The 23,108-nt window shown below is 40.1% G+C and overlaps 1 protein-coding gene across 11 annotated transcripts in view; it reads right to left on the bottom strand.

The window, feature by feature from the left end:
- The window catches only part of NPAS3 (neuronal PAS domain protein 3), an 866,046-nt gene extending 843,695 nt beyond the window's left edge, over nucleotides 1-22,351 (bottom strand). For 6 of the 11 annotated variants that reach the window (XM_050798322.1, XM_050798323.1, XM_050798320.1 and 3 more), the window contains exon 1: nucleotides 22,281-22,351. In XM_050798322.1, the coding sequence (XP_050654279.1) occupies nucleotides 22,281-22,351 (71 nt within the window). Of the gene's footprint in view, nucleotides 1-17,924; nucleotides 18,532-22,280 lie in introns of those variants that run through there. The other 5 variants (XM_050798325.1, XM_050798326.1, XM_050798324.1 and 2 more) reach the window with 1 other exon arrangement.
- Nucleotides 22,352-23,108: the final 757 nt, after the last annotated feature.

Raw genomic sequence — 23,108 nt, forward strand, 5'->3', positions numbered from 1 at the left:
ATGTTTTTCAGAAAAAAGATCAATCTTCCCACGCAGACACTGAACATAGAAGACCAGTTTCATCTGAACCTGGGAAGCCAGAATTAATTTGGACAAATTAACTAAAATCATCATCATGCTAAGGCACCATACCAAATTGCCATTCATGGTTATATTGGTTTCTGGAACTCAGTGCTCTCACTGGAAAAATAGAAAGGTTTTGGCCAATAGATAGAGTTTTCAATATTAACACTGAACAGAATTTCTAACTATGTTATAGAGCAGACCTCTGTCTATATTTGCATGGTGTGTAGAGGGGGCATATTTTAGATGTGTTTTCAGACATACTTAGGTATATACATAAACACATCAAAAGTAATTTGGGTTTCGGAAAAGTAGATGTGTTTCCTTACCTGTGCATTAATAAACTGGTATTTAAATTTTATTCCAACATGTATTCAAGACATATGTCAACATGTCTGAATAAGGCTAATATGCATTAAAGACAAAATTCAGTGTCTACAGATTATAAACTTTGGAGAAAGTAAGCTATGTCCAGAGTAAAGAGAGAAAGGAATAAGTATATTTGAACTACTGATCCACTCTTTCCCTGGAGCTATTAATGATTTCATTTCATTTAATATATTAAGTTCAAGCAAGTTTATCAAGGTTTAGCTCACTATTGGTTTGTATGAAATAACAATGTTCACCACTATCAATCAATCATGGTGAGGAGCTAATCTGTGGTTATTTCACGTATCCTTGCATGATATTTTCAGTGCAAAGATTTGTGTTATAGGTACTATATACACAAGGCCATGTGATGACTGAATTGTGCCACCAGAGGAGAAATCCCTAGAAAAACTGTCAGCCCTCTTTGTTACCTGTTCTATTTTACATGATTGAATTTTTCAATTTTGGCCTAATCAACTTAAATTATTATTGGTACAATTTTGTGAAATACAGAATTAATGGAATTCAAATTTTATGGAATTATAATTGACTATAAAATGGGTTTAATATGATTCTAATTTGAAATCATTCATTGTTCCAGAATTCATCTATTTGGTGGTATCATTTGAAAGTTAAAAAAAAAAAAAAACATCAATGGTATATGTGGTTGTAACTGATTTTCTTGATTCCTTGCTTAATAGAGAGTTGTGACACATCTTGAATCTAAAACTATTCTCTGTAGAGTTACAGGGGTATAATCTTCAGGGAATCCACAACATAGGATATAAACAATTCAACTTTGAAACCCAAAAGACACTAGGAATTACTAAGCATTAAAAATATATATTGAAAAATGCTTATATTTCTCTATTAATTTCTTTTTTACATCTGAGATCATGGGGCATGTTATGTGTAGCTGTAGATTTTTGACAGATATGGGAAATTCCTGGGATGAAATGTAAATATCAATAGGCAGAATTAGAACCGAAATTCATTTATTCCTTCATTTTCTAACTCTGTTCCAGGGAGATGTTTCAGCACTGGGGGTGCAAAATGGAGACCAATTTGTTCCCTTCTAGAAAGGTCACAATTTATGTAAAAAGACAAGTACAGAAAAAGACTATACTTTATTTCTTCATCATCCATCATTTTGGTTAATGATCCTCGATATTGGTTATGGATATCTTGAGTTTTAGCAATAGAGTCTGACAGTGAACTATGATCAGCTTCTCAAAAGACATGTAATTTCCATGTTATGTTGTCACCTCTTCAAGAGCATCTTACAGCTTGATGTCTTAGCATGATTTCCAAACATATTGGACTCACGTTTATGTAAGTAGTCCCATTGCAGAGAAAGACTGTGCAATGTATCCAACAAAGTATATTTTGGTCTGTGTGATCTCACTACTTATTAGAGTATACTTTGATAATTAATTTACATTAAATTATATTAATATACATTATTATATCCTATTGAGACAGACATTGAGCTAGAAGACTAGAAGGGGAAAAAGCAAAATGCCAACTCACTGGACATTGATTGCAGGTGAATGCTTAATTTTAAAATTGCATCTGAGTTGACCGGAAGCCACAGGTTCTTTTGATCAAGCCTTTTAAGTGAGCTAGAATAACAAATTATGGTATATACAAAAATGTGACTCCATGCAAAAGGTGGGAATATATTATGACCACAAGAATGCCCATACCACCATAATTCACAAAATGCATGTCTATTCACAACTGAAAAGATTGTATAAACTATGCAGGAAACAGAACTACAGATTACAACTTGCTAAGCAAGACTGTAATATCCTCATAACCATCTTTTAATGTAATACCTCACCATTATGCTAGGCATGATCAAACTTTTGGTCAACCTATTTATGTTATAATTGCAATCATTAGCTTTACAGGACAGTTACTATGGAATCAGAAGATAAGGAAGGTGATGATTTAGTACAATTTGAGAGTGCAAAAATGCTTAATACCAACAATGTCTATGGGAGGTATTAAAAAGTAAGATAGAAGAGGAGAGTTACAGGGTCAACCAGCCTCATACTGGGATTAGGAGAAGGGTATGGGGAAGAGAAAAACAGTATGATGTAGAAAGGTTATGTGGGGAAATGGAGGGGCCCCAGAAGAAAGAATGAACTAGAAAACCACTTTACAAGAGTCAGAAGGTAGTTAACATGGTAAAAGAATGTCATCTCATCAATCCAGACCGAGGCTTAAATCCAGTTTCAAAACTTTACTAGCTATGACCTCATCTACAAAGGAGAAATATTACAGAACCTATCTTATTGGGTTATGGAGAAATTTAAGTGATCTAATGTAAAGATGAAAAGGTGAACTTTAAACAAGTTGAAGTTTATGGGTAAATAGAACAAACCAGGAAGCGAGCATGCTTACAAAAGACAAACACTGATTGCAGGTGAATGCTTAATTTTAAAATTGAATCTGAGTTGACCAGAAGCCACAGGTTCTTTTGACCAAGCCTTTTGTAACCAAGCATGCTTACAAAAGAGGACAAACACCTACTGTGATACAACGGAAGACATGAGAACAGGAATACATTAACAGCATTAGGACCCATCCACTGCTGAATCAGCTAAACCGAAACAAGCCTGGCGTACTCCACCACATGATTCATGCTTAAGAAATTTGGGGAAGATTACATATTTGGAACCTTCATCATTTTCTCTCCGAATTGTTGACTTTGTGTTGCATTAAGCTCAAGGCAGCTCTCAACTACAGGACTACGACACCATCAGGTCCTCTCATCCCTCTAAAATAATCCTCATTTTAGTGGTTCAGATTGTTGAGAGACAAGTCTCTATGTCTCTCACATTTCTTCACATCTTGCAGATAAAGTACTATTAACTGTCCTTTGTTAAGGATTAATTAAGGCTGTACAGATAACAGTCTTGGAAGACACAGTGTCCTCCTCCAGAGTAAGGAAGACATGTTTACTGCCTGTTTTAAAAGATTTAGGTTCCCTAAACTCAAGTGTCCGCTTGTAACACAACCTACTGCACTACTGCGTGTGCAGGTATCATTTGACCCTCTTTTTATTACCCTGTGGGAAGTGGGGCTCAGATAATTAACTTACACACTAATATTCTGACTACTGTTAATGCTGTGAGTAATACACTGTCCTTCGTCTCCGGCCCAGCATTCATTAAAGTGTAGCAGGCCAACTTGTTGGCTTGCAAGTAGAGTAAAATCTAAGATCCTTCACAATTCTTGACATAGATCTTTAGGGAAAATAGACCCCCTAGAATCACTGTTAAAATGGTATGAAGATGCTGTTTCAGTAGATTATCGGATTTCCTGAAACCCATTCACTAGACTACTGCAACACTGATAGACCACAGGACAGAAGACGCCCCACTCAGTCAGGGCCTACTGAAAGTCTTTGTGACCATGTATGAAATAGATGCTGCTTACAAGTGAATAGCAGCAGAATACAGCGTGGTGTTTATCCTTGGAACAATACTTAGTAAATGAAAACAGCTGCAGGAGGCAGAAAGGGACCAGATCTTGAGAAGTCTAATGTGGTTTGGTTCAACCCAAGTCTAAAACACTTGCTATGGATGCCTTTCTACAAAAAAATACTATAGCCATCTATAAATCCCAAGTTTAAATTCTATTTCAGCACTGAGCAGGTATTTCCAACCCTGTTTTTTTCTTTCCTTTTTTTTTTTTTTTTTTTTTTTGGTTGTTGTTTTGGGGTTTTTTGTTGTTGTTGTTGTTGTTTGTTTGCTTTTTGTTTGATGTTTTGTTTTGAGACAGGGTCTCACTCGGTCGCCCAGGCTAGAGTGCAGTGGCATTAACATAGCTCACTTCAGCCTCAAATTCCTGGGCTCAAGCAATCCTCCTCCCTCAGCCTCCCAAGTAGCTGGGACCACAGGTGTGCACCATTAAGCCTGGCTGATTTTATTTTTTTGTAGAAACGTGGTCTCATCATGTTGCCCAGGCTGGTCCCGAACTCCTGGGCCCAAGCCATTCTCCTGCCTAGGCTGTGATTAAAGTGCTGGGATGAGCCACAAGTATTTCCAATTTTGGTTGACACTACATATCACTCAATTCTAAATTTCTTCATTGGTGGTAGATTTTTACCACAGTAGTGACTTGTAACTAGATAGACAAATATGGTTACCAATGAAAACATGTACAACACATGTATTTAACCCAATTCATGACATTCACCCATTTTTATACTCAATGTTGTGATAAAATTAATTTTTTTTTCTAAAACAATGTCACTATGAGACATTGTTTCCAGGGGAGGTACTTCAAAGTGTTGACTAATGTATCTATATGTGTGGTACGGGAGACAAGGAAGGGCACACTAAAGGTTTTTCACGTTCCATTAATTGAAAACATGTTTGTTATGATAGGCTCCTTTTAAAAATTCAAACAAACTTCACCCCTAAATCTGAATTGTTCTAATCAGATCATCTTCTAGTACCTAGCCAAAATTAGCTTCAGGAAAATAGAGTTTTGATGAGTGACGAGGGGGAAAAGGAGTTACAGAAGTCTAGTACACATTATAACGTTTTAAAACATTTTCCTAAGTGTCTTCATAATGGAAAAATAGAACATTACCTTTTGCAGAACTGAGTATTTCTTTGGGGAACAATATTTTATCAGTGGTATATTCCATTATTGCTGACAAGAGCTATAACTACATAGTTACAGGGATGAAATACTCTTAATCTACATGTGATACACAGGACATATGTATAATCTACACACATATATAGAAATTAAGCAAAAAGTTTAATCATCTTACGAAAATATACATGCAATGCCTATTAAGTATCATTAATTGGGAATTTTCAAGAAAACATAAATAAGTGATACCTCTATCTTAAAAGTCATTAATCTACTAGATGCAAGAAATCTTACCTACTCATAAATCTTTAAATCTGTCTGCACTACAAACCCCAAATCAGTTCACCTTTACGAGTAAAGGAGAAGAATTAGGAGAAAGTGCTTTTTAAAAACAAGGTTAAAAAGAAATAAATAACTGTTGTAGTTTGGGTAAATATCTCACTACAGAATTTATTCCTCTATAAATGTTTTAGGAACACACAAAATCTTCAGAGATTAGTTATTCCCTTAAGCAGTTGCCTGTCCATCAAATATTACATTGTTAACTTCCTTCTTCATGGTATATCATCTAGTTTTCCAATATTTCCAGAGTTCTTCTACTGTCTCAATTGAATTTAACAAACAAATGTACTTATCTCCAAACATTTTTAGTATTTTTCTTTAGTGCTACATTGAGTCATGGCATCATAAGTCACTTTAAAATTTAACTTAAGGCATCCCATTGCTTCCATTGCAAAGTCCTCTGGATACTCTTGAAATAAGATGCTTCCTTTCAAAGATGCTTTTATGAAGAAGAATATTTAAACATCCTATATTTTATATGGACTGAAATCTGTATGACAAGCATCATATTTGATATAAAAAATTTATTTAATCATTTTATAAATATGGAATATTTGTAAATGTTAATGCCATTGGAAAAACAATCTGCCATTTATAGTACCTCATCTCATTATTTTATATTATATGTCCACATAATTCAAATCACATAATCATAGATTTTTGCAGCTGGAAGTAGGTATTAGCAACTCAATATGCAAATAAAGAAACTGAGGCTCTCAAAGGTTAAAGAACCTACGTAGAATACAACTTCCTACAAAGATAATGGAAGACTAACACTGGTGACCAGGATTTATGCCATTCCATGCTGCTGCACTAGTTCCCAAGCAGCAAGTAACCAGTGGTAATTCATAATGTATTGCCCTGACAATCTCGATATCCATGGGCTTCTGTCTTAAGTACACATTGATTACTGAGTAATGGAACTCTTGCTTTTTGCCGGCCCATTGCTGTACACAAAGATTGACACCCTTTGGAGCATCTTGACTTTGAGAGCTCTCTACTAACTTCTGTCCTGGTGTATTTTACTGGCAGTTTAAAAATCCTGATTCAGCAACGTTATGGCAATACTATTACAGTTATCTTTTAAAATATACAAAACCACATTAGCTAGAGGGTGGTGTCACTATCATAAAAAGGGCTATGGGCCAATCATTTGTTTCAGTTGCTATGCAGCCACATCCATACGGCACAGATTGAGGCCTCAGGAAATTCTTAACATTCTGAGGTAAATACAAAGACGTGGGAAGATTATTTCTTTTTGTAAAGACTGTTCTACCTAGGTAGTAGTTGTATCACATCTGAAATGGATGCTGAAATGTAGATATACCCAACTTTTTATAGTTATAAGCTTCCCTATGTTTTATTTTTTAAATGATCCTGACTTTTCTCATCCTAAAATCAATAATATATGTGCTGTATGAAATTAAACCCTATGGATGAAACCACAGGCAACAGCAGTAAAGGTTATGGAAAAATATGCCTTTATAATGCTTCTGTTATCTGTGCTGCTAACTATAACTCTTGCATATATAATTCCATTATACTTTTATAATTCAGGGCTTTGAAAATGCTTTTGAACCATTAATATATTTTCCTGGTTAAAATTCTTTGAGATGTTCTTAACAAGAGTCTTAGATAATGAATTTGGGCAAACTCTGGAACAGTCTTTACAGTATTATCATTCTCATTAATTTTCAGAACTACCCACTGTGTTGAGATGATTGTCATGGACCTAAGACTTCAATTTGGCTAAATATTTTTGCATATATTTCAACATATAAGTAACTAACAGATGTTTAAATGTTAAGTTCATATGGAAGAAATGGTTAAATGTATTTAATCTCATGATTTCTTTGCCACACTAATTCTTATTTTACTATTTCTTTATGTATTACACTATTTCCTCTATACTTTGGTGTATAATAAACCAAAAATTCCAAAATTCCTTCAAAGACAATCCTTCAAAACATTCTAGAATTAAGACATCTATGCATATATAAATTTAATATATGTAGCATAACTAACTTTTTTAAAAAGAATACCTTAAACAGTGATATAATTAGTAATATAAAATAATTATTTTTATAAAATATACAGAGTTCATATAAAGCATAGGACTAGATTTTTTACTTTTTTCCTTTATATTTTTAACAGAAAGAATGGTTTCCATTTATATTCTTATTTAGCTTTATCAACCTGATATATACTGCCCTAACCTGCCAGTAAAATATGGGTAGGAGACTAAAAACAATATTACTTTAAGAGAGTTAATGCAGTACACAGTTCCATACTTTCATCTAGTTTATTCTTTTCTCTTTGCCTGTTTGGTTATCTCTGAAGACTGCTTCTGTTTCCATTGTTTCATCCTTTAGCATTCACATATCAGAGCAATAAGTATTTCATTACTGGTTTATCTGTCCAGAGGCTTGAGAAGCGGTAACAATTAACCCTCCCTTCACAGTGATTGATACAGGCTTTGCTTTCAATTTGTTCCACTACACAGATCATGAAATTCTGAATGCAATCATCCTCATTGACCTACACTTTCAAACACACAGCTACAATGAGACTAAAGTAATTATTAAAAGGAACACAGGACTACTGAGATCTGAAACAAAGTCTTTTTAAAATCTGTTAGACGACCTTCTGGTAAAATTGGCAAATTCTGATGCTAAGGAAAATGATAGCTTAGTGTCCCTGTCTGGAAATATTCAATGCAAGCTGATCAATGTATATTATGGTGATTGCATTGGCTGTAGTATGTCCTTAGAAAATACAGAAAGCCATTCTAGAACTGTTAGAAACACATAGAGTTAAACTGTTAACATTGTGCCTTACTCTGTATAAAATTTTTTCAAAGAAACTAAAGTTCCTGATTTCTGTAAAAAGTAAAATACACTGACCATAGCGAAGAATTAAGACTGGAAATGCAATAGTTTTATTGTCCAAGAGTTGCATACCTGAGCCCTACATTTTCCCTCTCCCCTCTCCCTTTAGATGAAGAGTCACAGTAAGAAATGAATATATTTTTCACAAAGTCTGGAAAAATGGCTTCAAATAAATATTAATCTACTGCAATCGATATATATGAGGAATGGAGAGGGGCTGGTAGGAGAGTGGTGACTACAGAACTGTATTAAAACAAGGGTTGCAGTTAAAGAAAATCAGGGCAGAAAGCAAGGCAGCAGGCCTGAGGCTCTAATCACAGAACAGAGTGATGGAGATGAACCAATACTGCATGGATTAGCGATGAATTATTTTGAACCATAATCATATGCCTGCACAGGAGAGAGGCAAAAGCTAACCACTGCTCATAAACTGATCTGCTGATTTCCAGAGACAGAAAGAGAGAGGCAAAGAGAGAGAAAAGAATAAATTCATATGCTAAATTAATTCAGAATAATGAAAACCTAAAGATGTGGTTATATTTCAAGTAACATTTTATGTTTAATGTCTGCTACATACTACATAATATGGAGTGTTTCAAATATAAACTGTAAAGTTCTTAGATTCAGACAGGATTAAACCAACCATTTCTTCTAAGATTAGGATGCAATATATGTACTCTACATTCCTCGTTGCCCAATAAAACCATTTTTGGACAACTTTGACATCCCCCAAATATAACTGTTTTAAGTATTTATTTACAAAGAAGAAACAGCATTCAAGAAATTAACTTCCTTTGGATAATGTGAAAAATTCATAGCAAATGAAGATTCAATTGTTAGAACTAATTTTGTTAGGAAGAAAAAAATCAAAACTGCTGGTAGCAAGAGATTCCTGAGATTCTTATGAACAGACTGTTTAAATGAAGAGCACTTTAATCAGTAGAGGAATCCTCACGTTTCTAATGTCTTGCTGTGCATTCTGCAGGTTATAGTAGCAGCTGGTAGAGGTCATATATCTTTTGTGAACATCCCAAAAAGGCTCACTGCCAGACTGTTAAATTATGAATAAGCAATGAACAAAAGAATGCAGATACGGTGGTGACAAGATAATCCAAGCAAATTTATCTATGACAAATTTCACAGGATTAACAAATTACATTTACACAGAACAATAAAAATGTGCAAAAAAAAAATGATGAGCCTACTTTTCCTTACAGCATTAGGAAAACAAAAAGTCACCAATCCACTGCATACATTTAAATGTAACTCAATCTAAAGTAAGACATTTATAATGTTCAAGATATCTATGTAACATTTTTCCATTTCAGATAGACATACACAAACATGGTATATCTTATATTTTATATATAATTTATGTTGTAAACAGTGTATATATATGTATCATGTGACTTACATATAAGCTGCGCACACTATATACAAAAATCTTGTATAATTTTAAAAATCATATACATGAATAGAATATATGTTTTTAGAAGTGGATTCTGATGAATAAATTATATTTGTAAAGGGAAAATGTCCCCTCCATCAGCACAATACATACTAGTTAATAAAATATCCTTATTCATTCATGTTTCCATTTTCTAGGACCACAGAGAGAAGTTCTGCAAACAGTTTCAATCATTCCACTTGCCATCATCAAAATACTGCCATCTCTCTGAGTTAAAGTGCTTCTGAATGAAGTTTAGAGCTAGCATCCTTTTCGGCACTGTTACTTTAGCAGAAAGGAAAATTCAGAGATTTAGGGAAGAGAGTGTTAATTATATCTATATTCACACACAGATGACCCTTAATTCAGTATTAAATTCTTTATAATAAAATTCTTTTTATAAATCTTACAAATGAAAACGCCCTAGTTCATCAGCTATAAGGAAATATTATTGAAATGCCCTATACGTTTATAAAGTGGTCTTAAAATGCCGTGGGACACTACTTTTCAAAATATGCAATTAAGATTTGTAAGTTTAATGTTTTATACTAGGTACCCAACTCACAGTCCTTTAATTCTGCATTAGAATACTGATGATAATATAATACTGTAATCAGATGTAATCTCTTCTAAGATGATCTGACGGCTGTTTAAAATTTTGTAGTCTATTTTTCACTTAATGCTTCCTATTGACTTTTGTTTTTTATCTTCAATATTTCAGTAAAACAACCCTCTAAATTTTAAGTTCTTTGCCACATCTTATAAGGCAACTTATCCTTTCATAAACAAGATATTTGCTGAAGGTAAAAAATGAATCTGATACACAAGCAAATTACCTTGCAACCACAAATACTCAAGCAATTCTTATTCAGTCCTTTAAAGCATGAAATTTCTATTATACATGTTATTTTTAAAGAAGCTATTTAGTTGACAATATTACATCCAAAAATGTAATATTGTGGCATGTTTGTCTACTACTGCAATCTTGCATATATTCTGCAATGAACACCCACCCACGTCACATGCTACAAAGTTTCCTAAAGTACAGTTTTTGTTAAAGAACTGTTATGTATCGGACCAACCCCTAGGGTTCCTGGCTTAGAGGAAAAAAATGTTACCAAAGCCTAACTTTCCCTTCTTGAAGATGACTCTGCGTGTGTGCGTGTGTGCGTGTGTGCGTGTGTGTGTGTGTGTGTGTGTGTGTGTGTGTGTGTGTTGCAGGGATGGGGGAGTAAATAACAACTTACCATTTATGTATTTATTGTGGTCCATTTTAACATGTCATATTTTTAATTAAATGAGTGAAGGCATGTAAAGCTCTTAGAAAAGTATCTGTTTATTAGCACACGATGCTATATAAATGCTTGCTGCCACTGTTATAATGCCAGATAATTTGGCAGGAGGCCAACTTGTACAAATCCTTATAAATTTCAAAAGACAATGTCCAGAAATACAGTTAGGTACTAAAATGAGTTATTCAAAAAGCCTTATGAGACTGTTTCTACACAACCAGTGGCAAAAGTATTACAAAATAAAAATGCTTCAACTATAATCTTTAGACAAACTTGTGGCACACTCTGAGCCATGAATTATGTGAGCAGAGGGCCTTGAGAACTTCACATGCTGTGACCAAACAGGCAGATGTACATGGAAACCTGATTCTTCTGACACCACTTAGCTACAAATCTGCCCTAAAGTATGTATAGCTATGGAGTTTGCCCACAAAACTACTGGGACAGTAAAGGGTGAGGTAACGATGCTTTCAATATTGATTCTTTCTCTAATTTCATAAACACTGTATTTCTCCAAACATCTGATGAAGGACCAAAACACAGGGCTATCGTTCACTACCCACAGTGAATTGGTCTTTCTGCCATTGGAACTCTCTGATATTGGCTCGGAAATCTCTGAGTTTGGAAAGTCTGAAAACGCAGGCCCTTCCACACTGGTGTTCAGGTACGTTTCTACAAAGACTGTACTGCCTAAGTTCACCTCAGAGACAAACCTGAATTCAGTCTCTAACTCTATCACCTTCCTTGAGAATGCTAAACCTCTATTTTCTCATGCATAAATGGGGATATCAGCATTTCCCTCCTAGGTCAGTGGGGAAACTAAAGAGAAAATTATTGTGAAGCATGCAATATAGTGTCTGAAACATGGCAGTGTCCAATGTTTATATTATATAATCATCATCATCATATACTATTTTTATTTTTAAATCTCATCAAAATAACTTTTATAAAATTTGCTATAATTTCACTTCAATTTATACAGTATCTTTTCTCACTCCTTCCTCCAGGAGCCTCTAACCACTTTATAGTCACTAATTACAATAGTTTCCAAATTGAATAACTATCCTCCCAGAACATTAAGCTAACAGAAGTGAAAAAAGAAAGCCTTATATTTCTATGAATTCATTACTTCTTACTCTTTTAGAAAAGGGTGTCTTCTGGCTCTCTATAATATTCTATATATCCAATAGAAGGGCAAGCCTATAACCAAAGCAACTGCTCTTACAAGGTATATATTTAGTACTGTACCTGGCACGCATCACCATGGTCCACAGTAGAGGTTCAATAAATGAAGCTGAATGAAAAAACCAGTCAATCATTACATTCTAGGGCCAGGAGAACTGTGGGCCATAATAACATAAGATCTTTATCTTGCTTCTTCTGGTTTCATATACAAGACCACAGCATTTCAATTAATTCACCAAGACACTGTTTTACAAATGCACACAGAAAACTTCAACTATTGCTTAATGTTGTCACTGCCCTAGTCATTTCAGATACAGTCGCAGTTACTTTATTCTTACTAAGCCATGTCCTGTTTCTGCATTGTAGTATTACTAATATTACTACACATTCTTCTAACTATTCTATCAAACTTAATAGTGCAAACATCCTATTCACACTAATGAGGCCCAGCGCAGTAAAAATACCATTCAGTTACAGTTGGTTTATTACACTGACCAATGAGGAGGAAAAAAAGGCTACTATTTACTAGGAAAATACTAACATCATCGAATGCAAACAATTGGATTTTCCCATAAATTCTAGTTCTTACTAATCATAGATTTATATATTTAAAGTTTCACATATTCCATTATGTGCAATTTTGATAGCATTTAAAATTTAAAGAATAATATTTAATCAACTAAAATTTAACATACTAACTTAGTTACTAAGTTTCAGCTTTATTCATCCTAAGCAGTTAAAGACATGTCTATAAAACACCTGAAGTTAGACCGTAGCCCCAATACAATGCAGAACTTTTAAAAATCAATTAGAGTGATTAAATGTTATAAGCAGAAAAAGTGACTGTGTAAACATAGCATGGAGGTGGTGGGGGCTAGTTCTGCTTTCATGTGGGTTAATTTTCTTTAAATTTAGTGAAATTCTGCATAAGATACAGGTTTACTAGAATTTTAGAAAAACAAAAACAGATTAACATTACATTAAGGTCATTATTAATAGTAAAGCACTTAAGGAAGTTAGTAAAGGAAAGCATTCAAAGGATTTTGAAATTTTTGTAATATACTCTCCATAAATATCCCCAAATAAAGGCCAGGCACAGTGGCTCATGCCTGTAATCCCAGCACTTTAGGAGTCTGAGGCAGGCAGATCACCTGAGGTCAGGAGTTTGAGACCAGCCTGGCCAACATGGTGAAACCCCCATCTCTACTAAAAATACAAAAATTAGCTGGGTGTATTGGCATGTGCCTGTAATCCCAGCTATTTGGGAGGCTGAGACAGGAGAATCACTTGAAGGCAGAGGTTGCAGTGAGCTGAGATTGTGCCAGTGCACTCCAGCATGCCTGGGCAACAGAGCAAGACTCTGAAAAGACAGACAGACAGAGAGAGAAAAAGAGAGAGAGAGACAGAGAGAGAAAGAGGGAGAAAAGAAAGAAGAAATCCCCAAATATGAAGACCTACAGCTTAAGAAAATAAATAATGCTTCCCCAAAAGTGTTGCTTCACAGAAGCCATAGAAAACCTCACCACAGAGCAGGGGATCCTAGCAGCAGGTCCCACTTCAAACAGACACAATTTTAACATACCACTGAATCCCAGACCAGGATCTGGGGCAGGGAAAAGGAGTAAGGTGGTTCACAGGTATTCTGGCATTCTCATAAAATAGCTATATTACAGTGTAGGGGCAGCCATTGGGTAGAAGAATTACAGGGGAAAATCAAAATTCATATGACTAAAATTATCAAACTACTCCAATTTGTGGATTATATTTGAAGTACAGTATAAGTCTTACCAATTCATTACTGAGATATTAATTGCACATCACTTTTAGCCATATTTTTAAGACTATATAAAGACACAGAAACCAAAACCTTACTAATAATACTACTAGGTGCTGAAAATACCTCATGTAACTTAAAAAAAAAAAAAAAAGTATCAAATAATGTTGAATTCAGGTTTGCTCATTTGCTCACTGTAAGGAATCAAATCCAGTGATTAGCATATTGTGCATGTGGAGTAGTTATATGCCTTTCAATTCATAAATCAGAAATTGGACATCTGAAAAGATGTTGTAATGTGGGAGGGTCTTACATAATAAAGGTCATTATAACTCCTGGCTCTGGAGCTATACGATCTAATATCCTCTCTGGTGGATCATGATATGCCCATGCATTACAGTTCTTGTTGACAGTCTGTTGCCTTGGAAATATTTCATTATTTCAGTTTTTCCATTTGTAGACCCTTGGCCTTGTGATATGAAGGCCATCCTATTTCATATTTTCGATTATCATTCAAGCAATCTTTTGGAGCTATTTATATATATAAGCAAGTGTTAGACAATGCATATAATCATTTATCATCCCTATTTAAGCTTATACTGTAGATAGAAATACCTCCAAAAAACAGTCTCCACCACCTTTACTTTTTCAACCAAAAGCCTTGTGCTACTGGGATATGCTTTGCAAATCAGCATGGGCATATCACATGCTTGACACTTCTCTCTGTCTAATTTTCTTGGTTATACATCCACATAGTAGAAAAACTTTGTGGTAGCGCTATATAATTTGCAGTCTATTGGAGTTTAAAGAAAATCAAACAAGTTTATGTACACAAGGTTTTCAACTTGTTCTTTCAGGCTCTAAAGAGGCACTTTCTGTATATATAACTCAGAGAAATTTAAGAAGCACTAAATAGTAACCAAAGACATTATCAAGAATGAGCTTATTTTTCTGAAATTTACATTATAAACATTACTATAAGGAAATGACTTTGGTACTGAATTATTTTACACAGGTTAGATATTTCATAAATAAATGAGACAATTCAAAAGATATATTTTTCTCTGTTTCTGCTTACTAATATATTTGAAAAGCAGTAAAGAATACATTGTCCATAAATGCCTCTGTGAAATCAATGATTTGGAAAACATTTTTTTAAATAAATAGGAGGATACTATTTAAAACATATCCACAGAAAGTCATCTTTTATAAACATATTTGTGTTCAACTGCTACAGGGAAATACTACTATTAACCAACAAGTTCTAGGCACAATGTGCAAATAAAGGTGGAATTATTCACTTACTTGAAGCAAGTAGTATGAAAAACAGCCCCCTCCTGAACAAACCATCTGATTTCCCATTTCTCATTACAAAACCAAATCAACTTACATGTGTAATGTTTACACTTAAAGTGTTAAGAGCATTTAAAACCCTGATAACAGAGTGAACCCTTGGGGCATAAAACAACTGTTTGGATAAGGGGCCAAGTTAGTGGTTACTGTCCTTTTGAAAGGCTTAGTTTATAACTCCTTCCTTCCTATCTTCTACAGTGCTCCTTCTGCCCCGCACCCCGCTGTTATTACTCCTCCTTCTCCATACAGGTTAAACCTTCTCAGATCCAACCTTTAAAATGACAGCATCCAAGCTGAACAAGAAGATGCTATTAAAGGGCATTAAATTAAATACAGTATATCCTCCTACAACTTCAATCAGAATTTCAGACCAAGTGTTATTTAGTTCAGCTCTCAAGTGGAGCAGAATAACAAATCGCACACTTTGATTTACCTTCTTCGAATGCCAAATGGAGACAGGTGATAAAGAAAGCACTCATGCACAGGCTATGAAGTTTCCTCTAGAAATTAATTCTATCTCTGAGATTCTTATCTCAGAGAAATTCCCAAAATGGCACACAAATAGGCCTCTGCTAGAGAGATTACTGGGGCCATCCCAGTAAATACATTTATTAACAACACAACTGGGAGGGAGGGAGGGAGGGAGGGAGGGAAGGAAGGAAGGAAGGAAGGAAGGAAGGGAGGGAGGGAGGGAGGGGGGGGAGGGAGGGAGAGGGGGGGAACCAATTATAAACTTCTGATTTCAAAAAGTATTCATGTTAGATAAAAAATAGTTTTTAAAATCCTTGCACAACGCTCTGAGAAATTTTTTTTACTACAAGAGTAAAGTAATATGTGAATTCTTCATGAAACACTGATACTTCTTAAGAAGTAAATGCTCATTTTAGCTATATGAGTTATCAGATTTTCTACAGTTTGGGAGCAATAGTTAATGCTATACACATTTAACATCTTTAAAAACTGGATTTTGTATGATTTACTCCCTGATACATGATGTTTACAGAATCATCTCGCGTTTAGAATTAGTCAATTATGTATCTACTAAACAAAAGTATTCCTTAATCCTGACAATTCTGCCTTCCCTATTGTATGAAAGAAATAAGCAACAGTACAATATAAGCTTTTTAAATGAATGGATGCCTGAATATCTCCTTATCGTCTTCTGATGTAAGCTATAGGTTAAATATTATGTTGCATCAAAAATAAAACTATGTTATAATAATTAAATCTTGCAACTAAGCACACCCCTTGTCTTCAAGTTCACTTAAGCCTGTGAGGAAAATCAACGCGCCTGCTGCGGGTGGGGGTGCATATATCTGACTGTATTTGTTTTCCTCATGAATCAATGGGTAACATTTCATGCTTCCTACTGCGCCTTTCCTCTTCGGAGACAGAAAGAGATATCCACTTTGCTCAAACCAATATGCTATATACAATTAATGTCATTAACGCTGCCAATTAATAGTAAATAGGATTCCAAAGAAAGTAGGCTGGGTGGACAGCAGGAGGGAAAACCACGTTGGTGGTGATGGGGAGGGGGTGCTGAGTTACTCTGAAAATCTATCAATGCTACTCACGTAGGACAGTTACGGGTATTTTGAACACAAACTCCCTTTTCCTGTGGCTGTACTAGTTTAACTAACTTCAAACAGACATGCTCCACTGAGCCCCTTGCCTGGATATGCAATTCTCACCAGGAACTTTTTAAAACACAGATCCCCAAACAGTAACTAACGGGGCATAGATGCTCCAACTGCTGACACATTTTGGATCTCGCTGTTTGTTTGCTTATTTGGATTTGAGGGTTTTCTTCTTTATTTTTCTTTTTCCTTTGGGAGGGGCATGGAGGGGAGGGAAAGATGAGAGCGGAGGGCAGAGCGGGAGACCCACAAGTTGCCGAGCGGAGGGCGCAGCCCAGGAGGCGGGGAGGCGGGGAGGCGGCGGCCGCGCTCCTCTGGGCTCGGCCCGGCCTAGCTACTCGCGCGGAGCCGGAGCCGGAGCCGGAGCCGGAGCCGGCCCCTCCGCGACACATTCCGGGCCTGGCGCTAGCTCCGCGCTCCCCGCCCCCGGCCTCCTCCTCCTGCTCCTCGCCTCCTCCCCCTGCTCGCCGCCTTCCCTCCCCCTCCCCAGCCTTATTCCCTTCCTCGAGAGCAGCTGCCAGGGGACCTGCGGCGGCCCCGGGGATCCCCGGCCCCCCACCCTCGCTGCTGCTCCCGTCACACGGCAGCGCCTTCGCATCTCTGTTTGTTTCTCTTTTTCTTTTTCTCCTTTTCTGTTTCTTTCTTCTTTTTTTCTTTTTTTTTTTTTTTTTTTTTTTTTTTTTTTTTTGTCAGCGAGTCACTCTATTCGCCGAGCCGAGGAGGTGCGACTGCTCAGAGAGCCCGGCCGCCGCCAGAGCCGCTCGCTGCCGCAGCCGCCGCGGGGACAATGCGCGGGGCCCCGGGCGAGCGCTGCGCCCAGACGAGGTCCCCGCGGGCTCGCGGCCCAGGAGGCGGGCGGGCGGCGGAGCTGGGCCCTCGGCGGCGGAGGCGGCGGCGGCGGCGGCGGCGGGAGCAGCGGCCCGGCGGCAGGTTCAATAAACAGAAAAGTGTTACCGTTCTCGCCTGGAAGGATCCTGCTGAAAGCTGGGCTTGGTGGGCGCCATCTTCCTGCTATTTTTTTTCCTCTCTTACTTTTTGCCTTTCTCCCCCCTCCCGGGTGGGGGGCGTGGGCGGGCGGGGGTGTGCGTGTGCGTGGGGTGGCGGGAGAGTGCGGCCGTGCGCGGCGCTCTGGGCTGCCCGGCGGGCGGCGGCCGGGGCTGGGGCCGTGGCCGTGGCCGTGGCGGCGGCGGCGGCGGCGGCGGCCGTGCTGTTGAGGCGGGGAGGCTACGGAAAAGTAGTGGGGCCAGAGCCTCGCCGGCGGCCGGTCGTCCCCTCGCGCCGCCGGTGCTCCCAGGCGTGGGTCGCCGCCTCCTCCGCCGCCTGCGCCTTCTCCTCCCGCTGCTCGCCGGGTGCCGCCGCCGTCCATGCGCCGCAGAGCGCCCGCGGCCCGGGCCGCCCCGGCTCCCGAGGCATGCCCGGCGCGGAGACAGGCGACCGGCGGCGGCGGAGAAGGAGGAGGAGGGGGAGGCGGCGGTGGCGGGGGGAGGCGGCGGCGCGGTCCCGCGGGCTGCCCGGCCCAGGGCCCCGCCGCCTCCAGGTTCTCACCCCCGCACCACCACCCGCGCCCCACCCCGTCACCCCTTTCTACCACCCGGAGCCACCCGGTGGCAGGTGGGGCGCACACCCTCCCGGCGGGGGGCGCGGGGTCTAGGCCAGGAGGAGCGGGGAAGGGGAGGACACGCAGGGGGTTCCAGCTTGACCGCTGTGAAAGTATTTCTGGGCATTTTCCAGCTGCTTTGCTCCAGAGCGCTCTCTCGCACGCAGACACACACACCCCCCCTTGTCTCTCTCTCTCTCTCTCTCTCTCTCAATCTCTCTCTCTCTCTCGCTCGCTCTCTCTCTCTCGCTCTCGTTGGGGGACTGGAAGGCTCGGCTGCCGGCGCAACAACGCCACTCAGTTGCAGTTTCAAACACTTCCCTTCTCTGGAGTATTGCAGCCAGGAAGAAAGAAAGAAACAGCAAAAGGAACTGGGAGACCACGGGAGCGAGCTGGGGCAGGACACAGTCCCGGGAGCTCCTTGGGGGCAGCGGAAATCAATGCGGGTGGGGGGTGCGCTGGCCCAAGAGCCCCGTGGGCGGCGCAGCAACAGCACAAGCACCTTGTGGCTCTGGGGCTCTCAGCAGCGTTCCCAAAGCCGGAGCATCTGCATCAGTCACGGACGTACAGGAGTGCAGACCCCAGGGTTCACAGGTGAATCCCCGCGCCTTTAAACTCACATATGGAAGCCCCTCCCGACTCGGGTCCTGGGACCTGGGACCGGACTGCGCCCTCTGGGATCTAGCCCAGCCGCACCCCGGTTTGACAGTTCAGCAAGGCCTAGAGAAAGGCTGGCTACTCAGTCCAGGGCCCGCGCTAGAATCCTGTTACCTGGGTAGACCCTGGTCAGTGCGTTTTCTCCACTAAACCAATCAGAAGCGTGTGGACAGCTTTTTACGCAGAGACTTGGGTCAGTCATGTGTCAACCAGGCAAGTAGAAAGGACTCCTAAAGCATTTCCACTTTGAATGAATGAAAGCGCCTGATGGAAAACATCAGTCCTGTGTGAGGTTCTGCATTTGACTTTAAACTTGCGAAAAAAAATAAAGACCTGAAAAGGGGTCCTCCATTCAGTCTCTACGACTCCAGTAAAGTAGGGCTGGGAGTTGGAAACTTCCAACGAACACATAAATGTTTTTCGTGGTAGAGGTGTTTAATCTGCATGATGGTGTTTTAAGTTCTCTTTGGAGTACACTCTACAGGTAGGAGAGAATGAGAAATGAACTGGAGTGGAGAGTGTTATGGACAAGATATACATGGGCTGGCAGAGAAGGGAAAAAGTTGCCAGTTCAAAGTGTTGGCTCCAGGACACCCAGTCAGGGGGTTTCTGCCCCAAGATGACAAATAAGAGAAGCTTGTAGTCTCCCAACAGGCCACTCTTTGCTTGAAAAACCCCCACTCCTGTCACTCCCGCGGCGGACTCCTCAAAAGTACTTAAAAATAATTTTTTGGTAAAATGATATGTCACTATTCACTTAACAAATCCAGATGGAAACAAATCCAAGCGGAAACTAAGTCTGTCCCTCAGAACCCCACAATCCTGTTGAGGTGCCAGAGGACAGGGGACTCCTGACTCAGACCCTACCTGCAACACCTACCAATGACCTTGCCCTACACGGCTCACTCTGCCCCCCTCCCCCTATTTTAACTAAAAGACAGTAACAGGTGTCATCATGTCTTAGCAACAAAATCAAAGAAGTCTACATTTTTCACAGCTATCATCTTCTCTTCTGTCAATATAACACAAAAATCGAAGGAGGGAATAATGCACCCCAAAAGCTAAAGTTTAGAGATGCTAGGAAAAAAAAAAAAAAAAAAAAAAGCCTTAGTCTTTAGAACTGCAGTGGAATTCAGAGACTTCATAAGGGACCCAAATTCAGAGTTGAAAGTGGAAAGCACCAATGCAGCTCTCAGTGTTGAGGTGGCAGACTATAGGGGACTGCCCCTGGTGCTCCTGCCTTGAGGGAAAATTGTCTCTGAGGTGATCTTTATGGTAAGGGATAACAACACTCAGAGCACTCAGAGCAAACCTGATGGCAGAAAATTCCTAAACCCCCACCCCTTTATGCTCAATTTATATGGTATAGGTTAGCTCAAGTTCCCGGAGGTCCCTGAAATCTTCCAAAGGCCATCTGACACTTCTGACCCTTGACTCCCTACTTCACAGACCATACTACTGTGACCATTGCCTGCACTTCCTAGTTAAAGTGACCGCCAGATTCTATTGTCATTTAAATGTTGTATAAGTGACCAAAAAAAACATACCTGAACCATGAAAAGGAAAAATCTCATTCTTTTCTAGTCTTTTATGTTTGAAAGAGACCCAGATCTTTTGTATTAAAGGTTCCTGTAATCACTGAAGTAAAACAAGACTAAAATAATTTAAATCAAAAATCTCTTTGACAAGGAATAACCCCTTTTTGAGTTATTTTCCAAACTCTTAAAAAAAAAAAAAAAAAAAAAAAAACTTCAGGCAGTACACAGAGCATATAATGAAGGCTTCTACAGAATATCTGGAATACTGGGCATCAACTTGGAAAACACTCAATGTGTTATGCAAAATCTGCTCTGGTCACTGGGCCATTGGTTGGAAGGCACAAAATATGGCAGTGATAGATTATCTTAACCTTTTCAGTTTAAATACTGTTGGTTCAAATCAAAGGTTCTCAAATCAATGAAGTTTGAAATACAAGGTAAAAATAGGAACTGTTATTTGAATTATGCATTGTGTATATTTTAAGTTAAATGCCATTGGCAAATCTCTCAGATGTTTAATCGTGTGCAATCTGGGAAACACAAATATTTAATTTCACACTTTCATGTGCTCTTTTTTCTTCCATCTTTTATAAAACCAAGCCCCACAAATGGGGAGTTTACCTTTCACAGTACATTGTTAGTTTTTCTCAGCGCATTTTTGTGGATTACATTTTCAGTAAAATCTTGGAACATCAAAAGTTGTCCTCAGGAAAAACTTCAGGGTTCTAAAGCTGTTGGTGGTGGTAAATTGCTTTCCCTTTCTTTCCTAATTGAATCAAATTACTATTTCAATGTCAAATACATAATTTTTAAGAAAAATCTATAAATACTTTTAAGAGAAATACAAACAAATAATGCTTTAAAACTTCCTTCTCACCACCTACCCTGACTTTGTAAAATTTGCTTCCTAACTTGTATTCCTGAATCTTAGGCATTTGCATTATAATGCGTTTAAGATGAATACTTAACAGCGCCGAGGAGACTCGGATTTCATGCTGTATTTCCCTGTAGTAACAGGTGACATGGTAACACTGTTATGTAGAATTCCAAGTCTACAGCTACACGTGAAAATCGTTCCTATTCTGTTTGGAAACAAATGATCAATCAGCCTCCAGCGATCAATTGCCCCCCTAGCTGTCCGTCTGCGCGGGTCCGCATCCGGCTGGGGCATTGAGAAAATTCCACTGGAAAGGGATGAGGATCCTAAACTTTGCAAAAGCACCTTGTGCGGCGTCTCAGACTTCGCTGCAACTCCTCCGCTACTCGGGGCTGAGGCTCTGGATTTGGGGGCCAGGCAAAGGGCAAAGCATGATTTCACTTCGCCAGCGCACTGGAGTGCTTTTCAATCCACCAAAGTGAAGTGTGTTTTTCTTCCTCATCTGTAGATAACGAGGGGCAGGCAAAGTGAGCCCTGGCAATGTGCATGTGTGTTGTAAGACACAAAACAGGAGGCAAAGTGAGTCCCACCCAAGCACCCCGGGGCGGGGGCACTATCCCAGTCCAGGCGGGACTACTCACCGCTGCTGGTAGGAGGTGATGCCCTGGACGTTCTGCGGGGTGCCGTTGGCCGCGGCGCCGGCCCTCCCCATGCCCGCGCCGGCCGGCACCCCCGCGGCCGCCCCGCCGGCCGCCGCGGCCGTCACCTGCACGCTGAAATCCGGAAAGATTCGGATCATCGCCGCGGCTTCGGCCCCCGGGCGCGGCGGCTCTGGGCACGGGCTGGCGGGGGTTCGGGCTCGGGCTCGGGCGGCGGCAGCAGCAGCAGCGCGAGCAGCGGCGGCGGCAGCAGCGGAGCCAGGCACCAGCCTGCAATCCCATTAGTGAGCCGCGGCCACTGTGCGCCGCGGAGAGACGCTTTGATGTGCGCGCAGCGGGCTGGGGTGGGGGGGTGCCGCGAGCGCGAGGAGGAGGTGCGGGGGGCGTGCGAGGGACTTGCAAACAGCAAAACGTGTCGGGGTGGGGCCTTTTTTCCCTTTTGGGGGGCGGCGGTGCTCCCCCCTCTTTCCAGGATGTTGCTCTCACTGGCTGCTCCGGCTGCGCCGCGCGAGCCCAGCTGAGGGAAGAAGGGGAGGGGGTGGCGGAGGAAGGATGCACCGGGAGGCTTGGCGAGGACTTGGCCGGTGCAAGGGAATGACCGGCAGCGGAGGGTGCGTTTCTTTCCCGCCCCCCTCTACACACACACCCACACACACACACGCCGCGCACTTCCGACCCAAAGTGCAAGACTCAGGCGCGCTCTCTCTCCCCTCCTTTCTCTAGAGAAATAACCACCATCCAGGCAAGCTCGCGCCTCCCGCGGCTTCCAGCAACCTGGAAGCCAGCCCGCGTGTGCAGGAATGGGGGCGT

This window comes from Macaca thibetana, chromosome 7 (genome assembly GCF_024542745.1).
Source record: "Macaca thibetana thibetana isolate TM-01 chromosome 7, ASM2454274v1, whole genome shotgun sequence".
Classification (NCBI taxonomy): Eukaryota; Metazoa; Chordata; class Mammalia; order Primates; family Cercopithecidae; genus Macaca; species Macaca thibetana.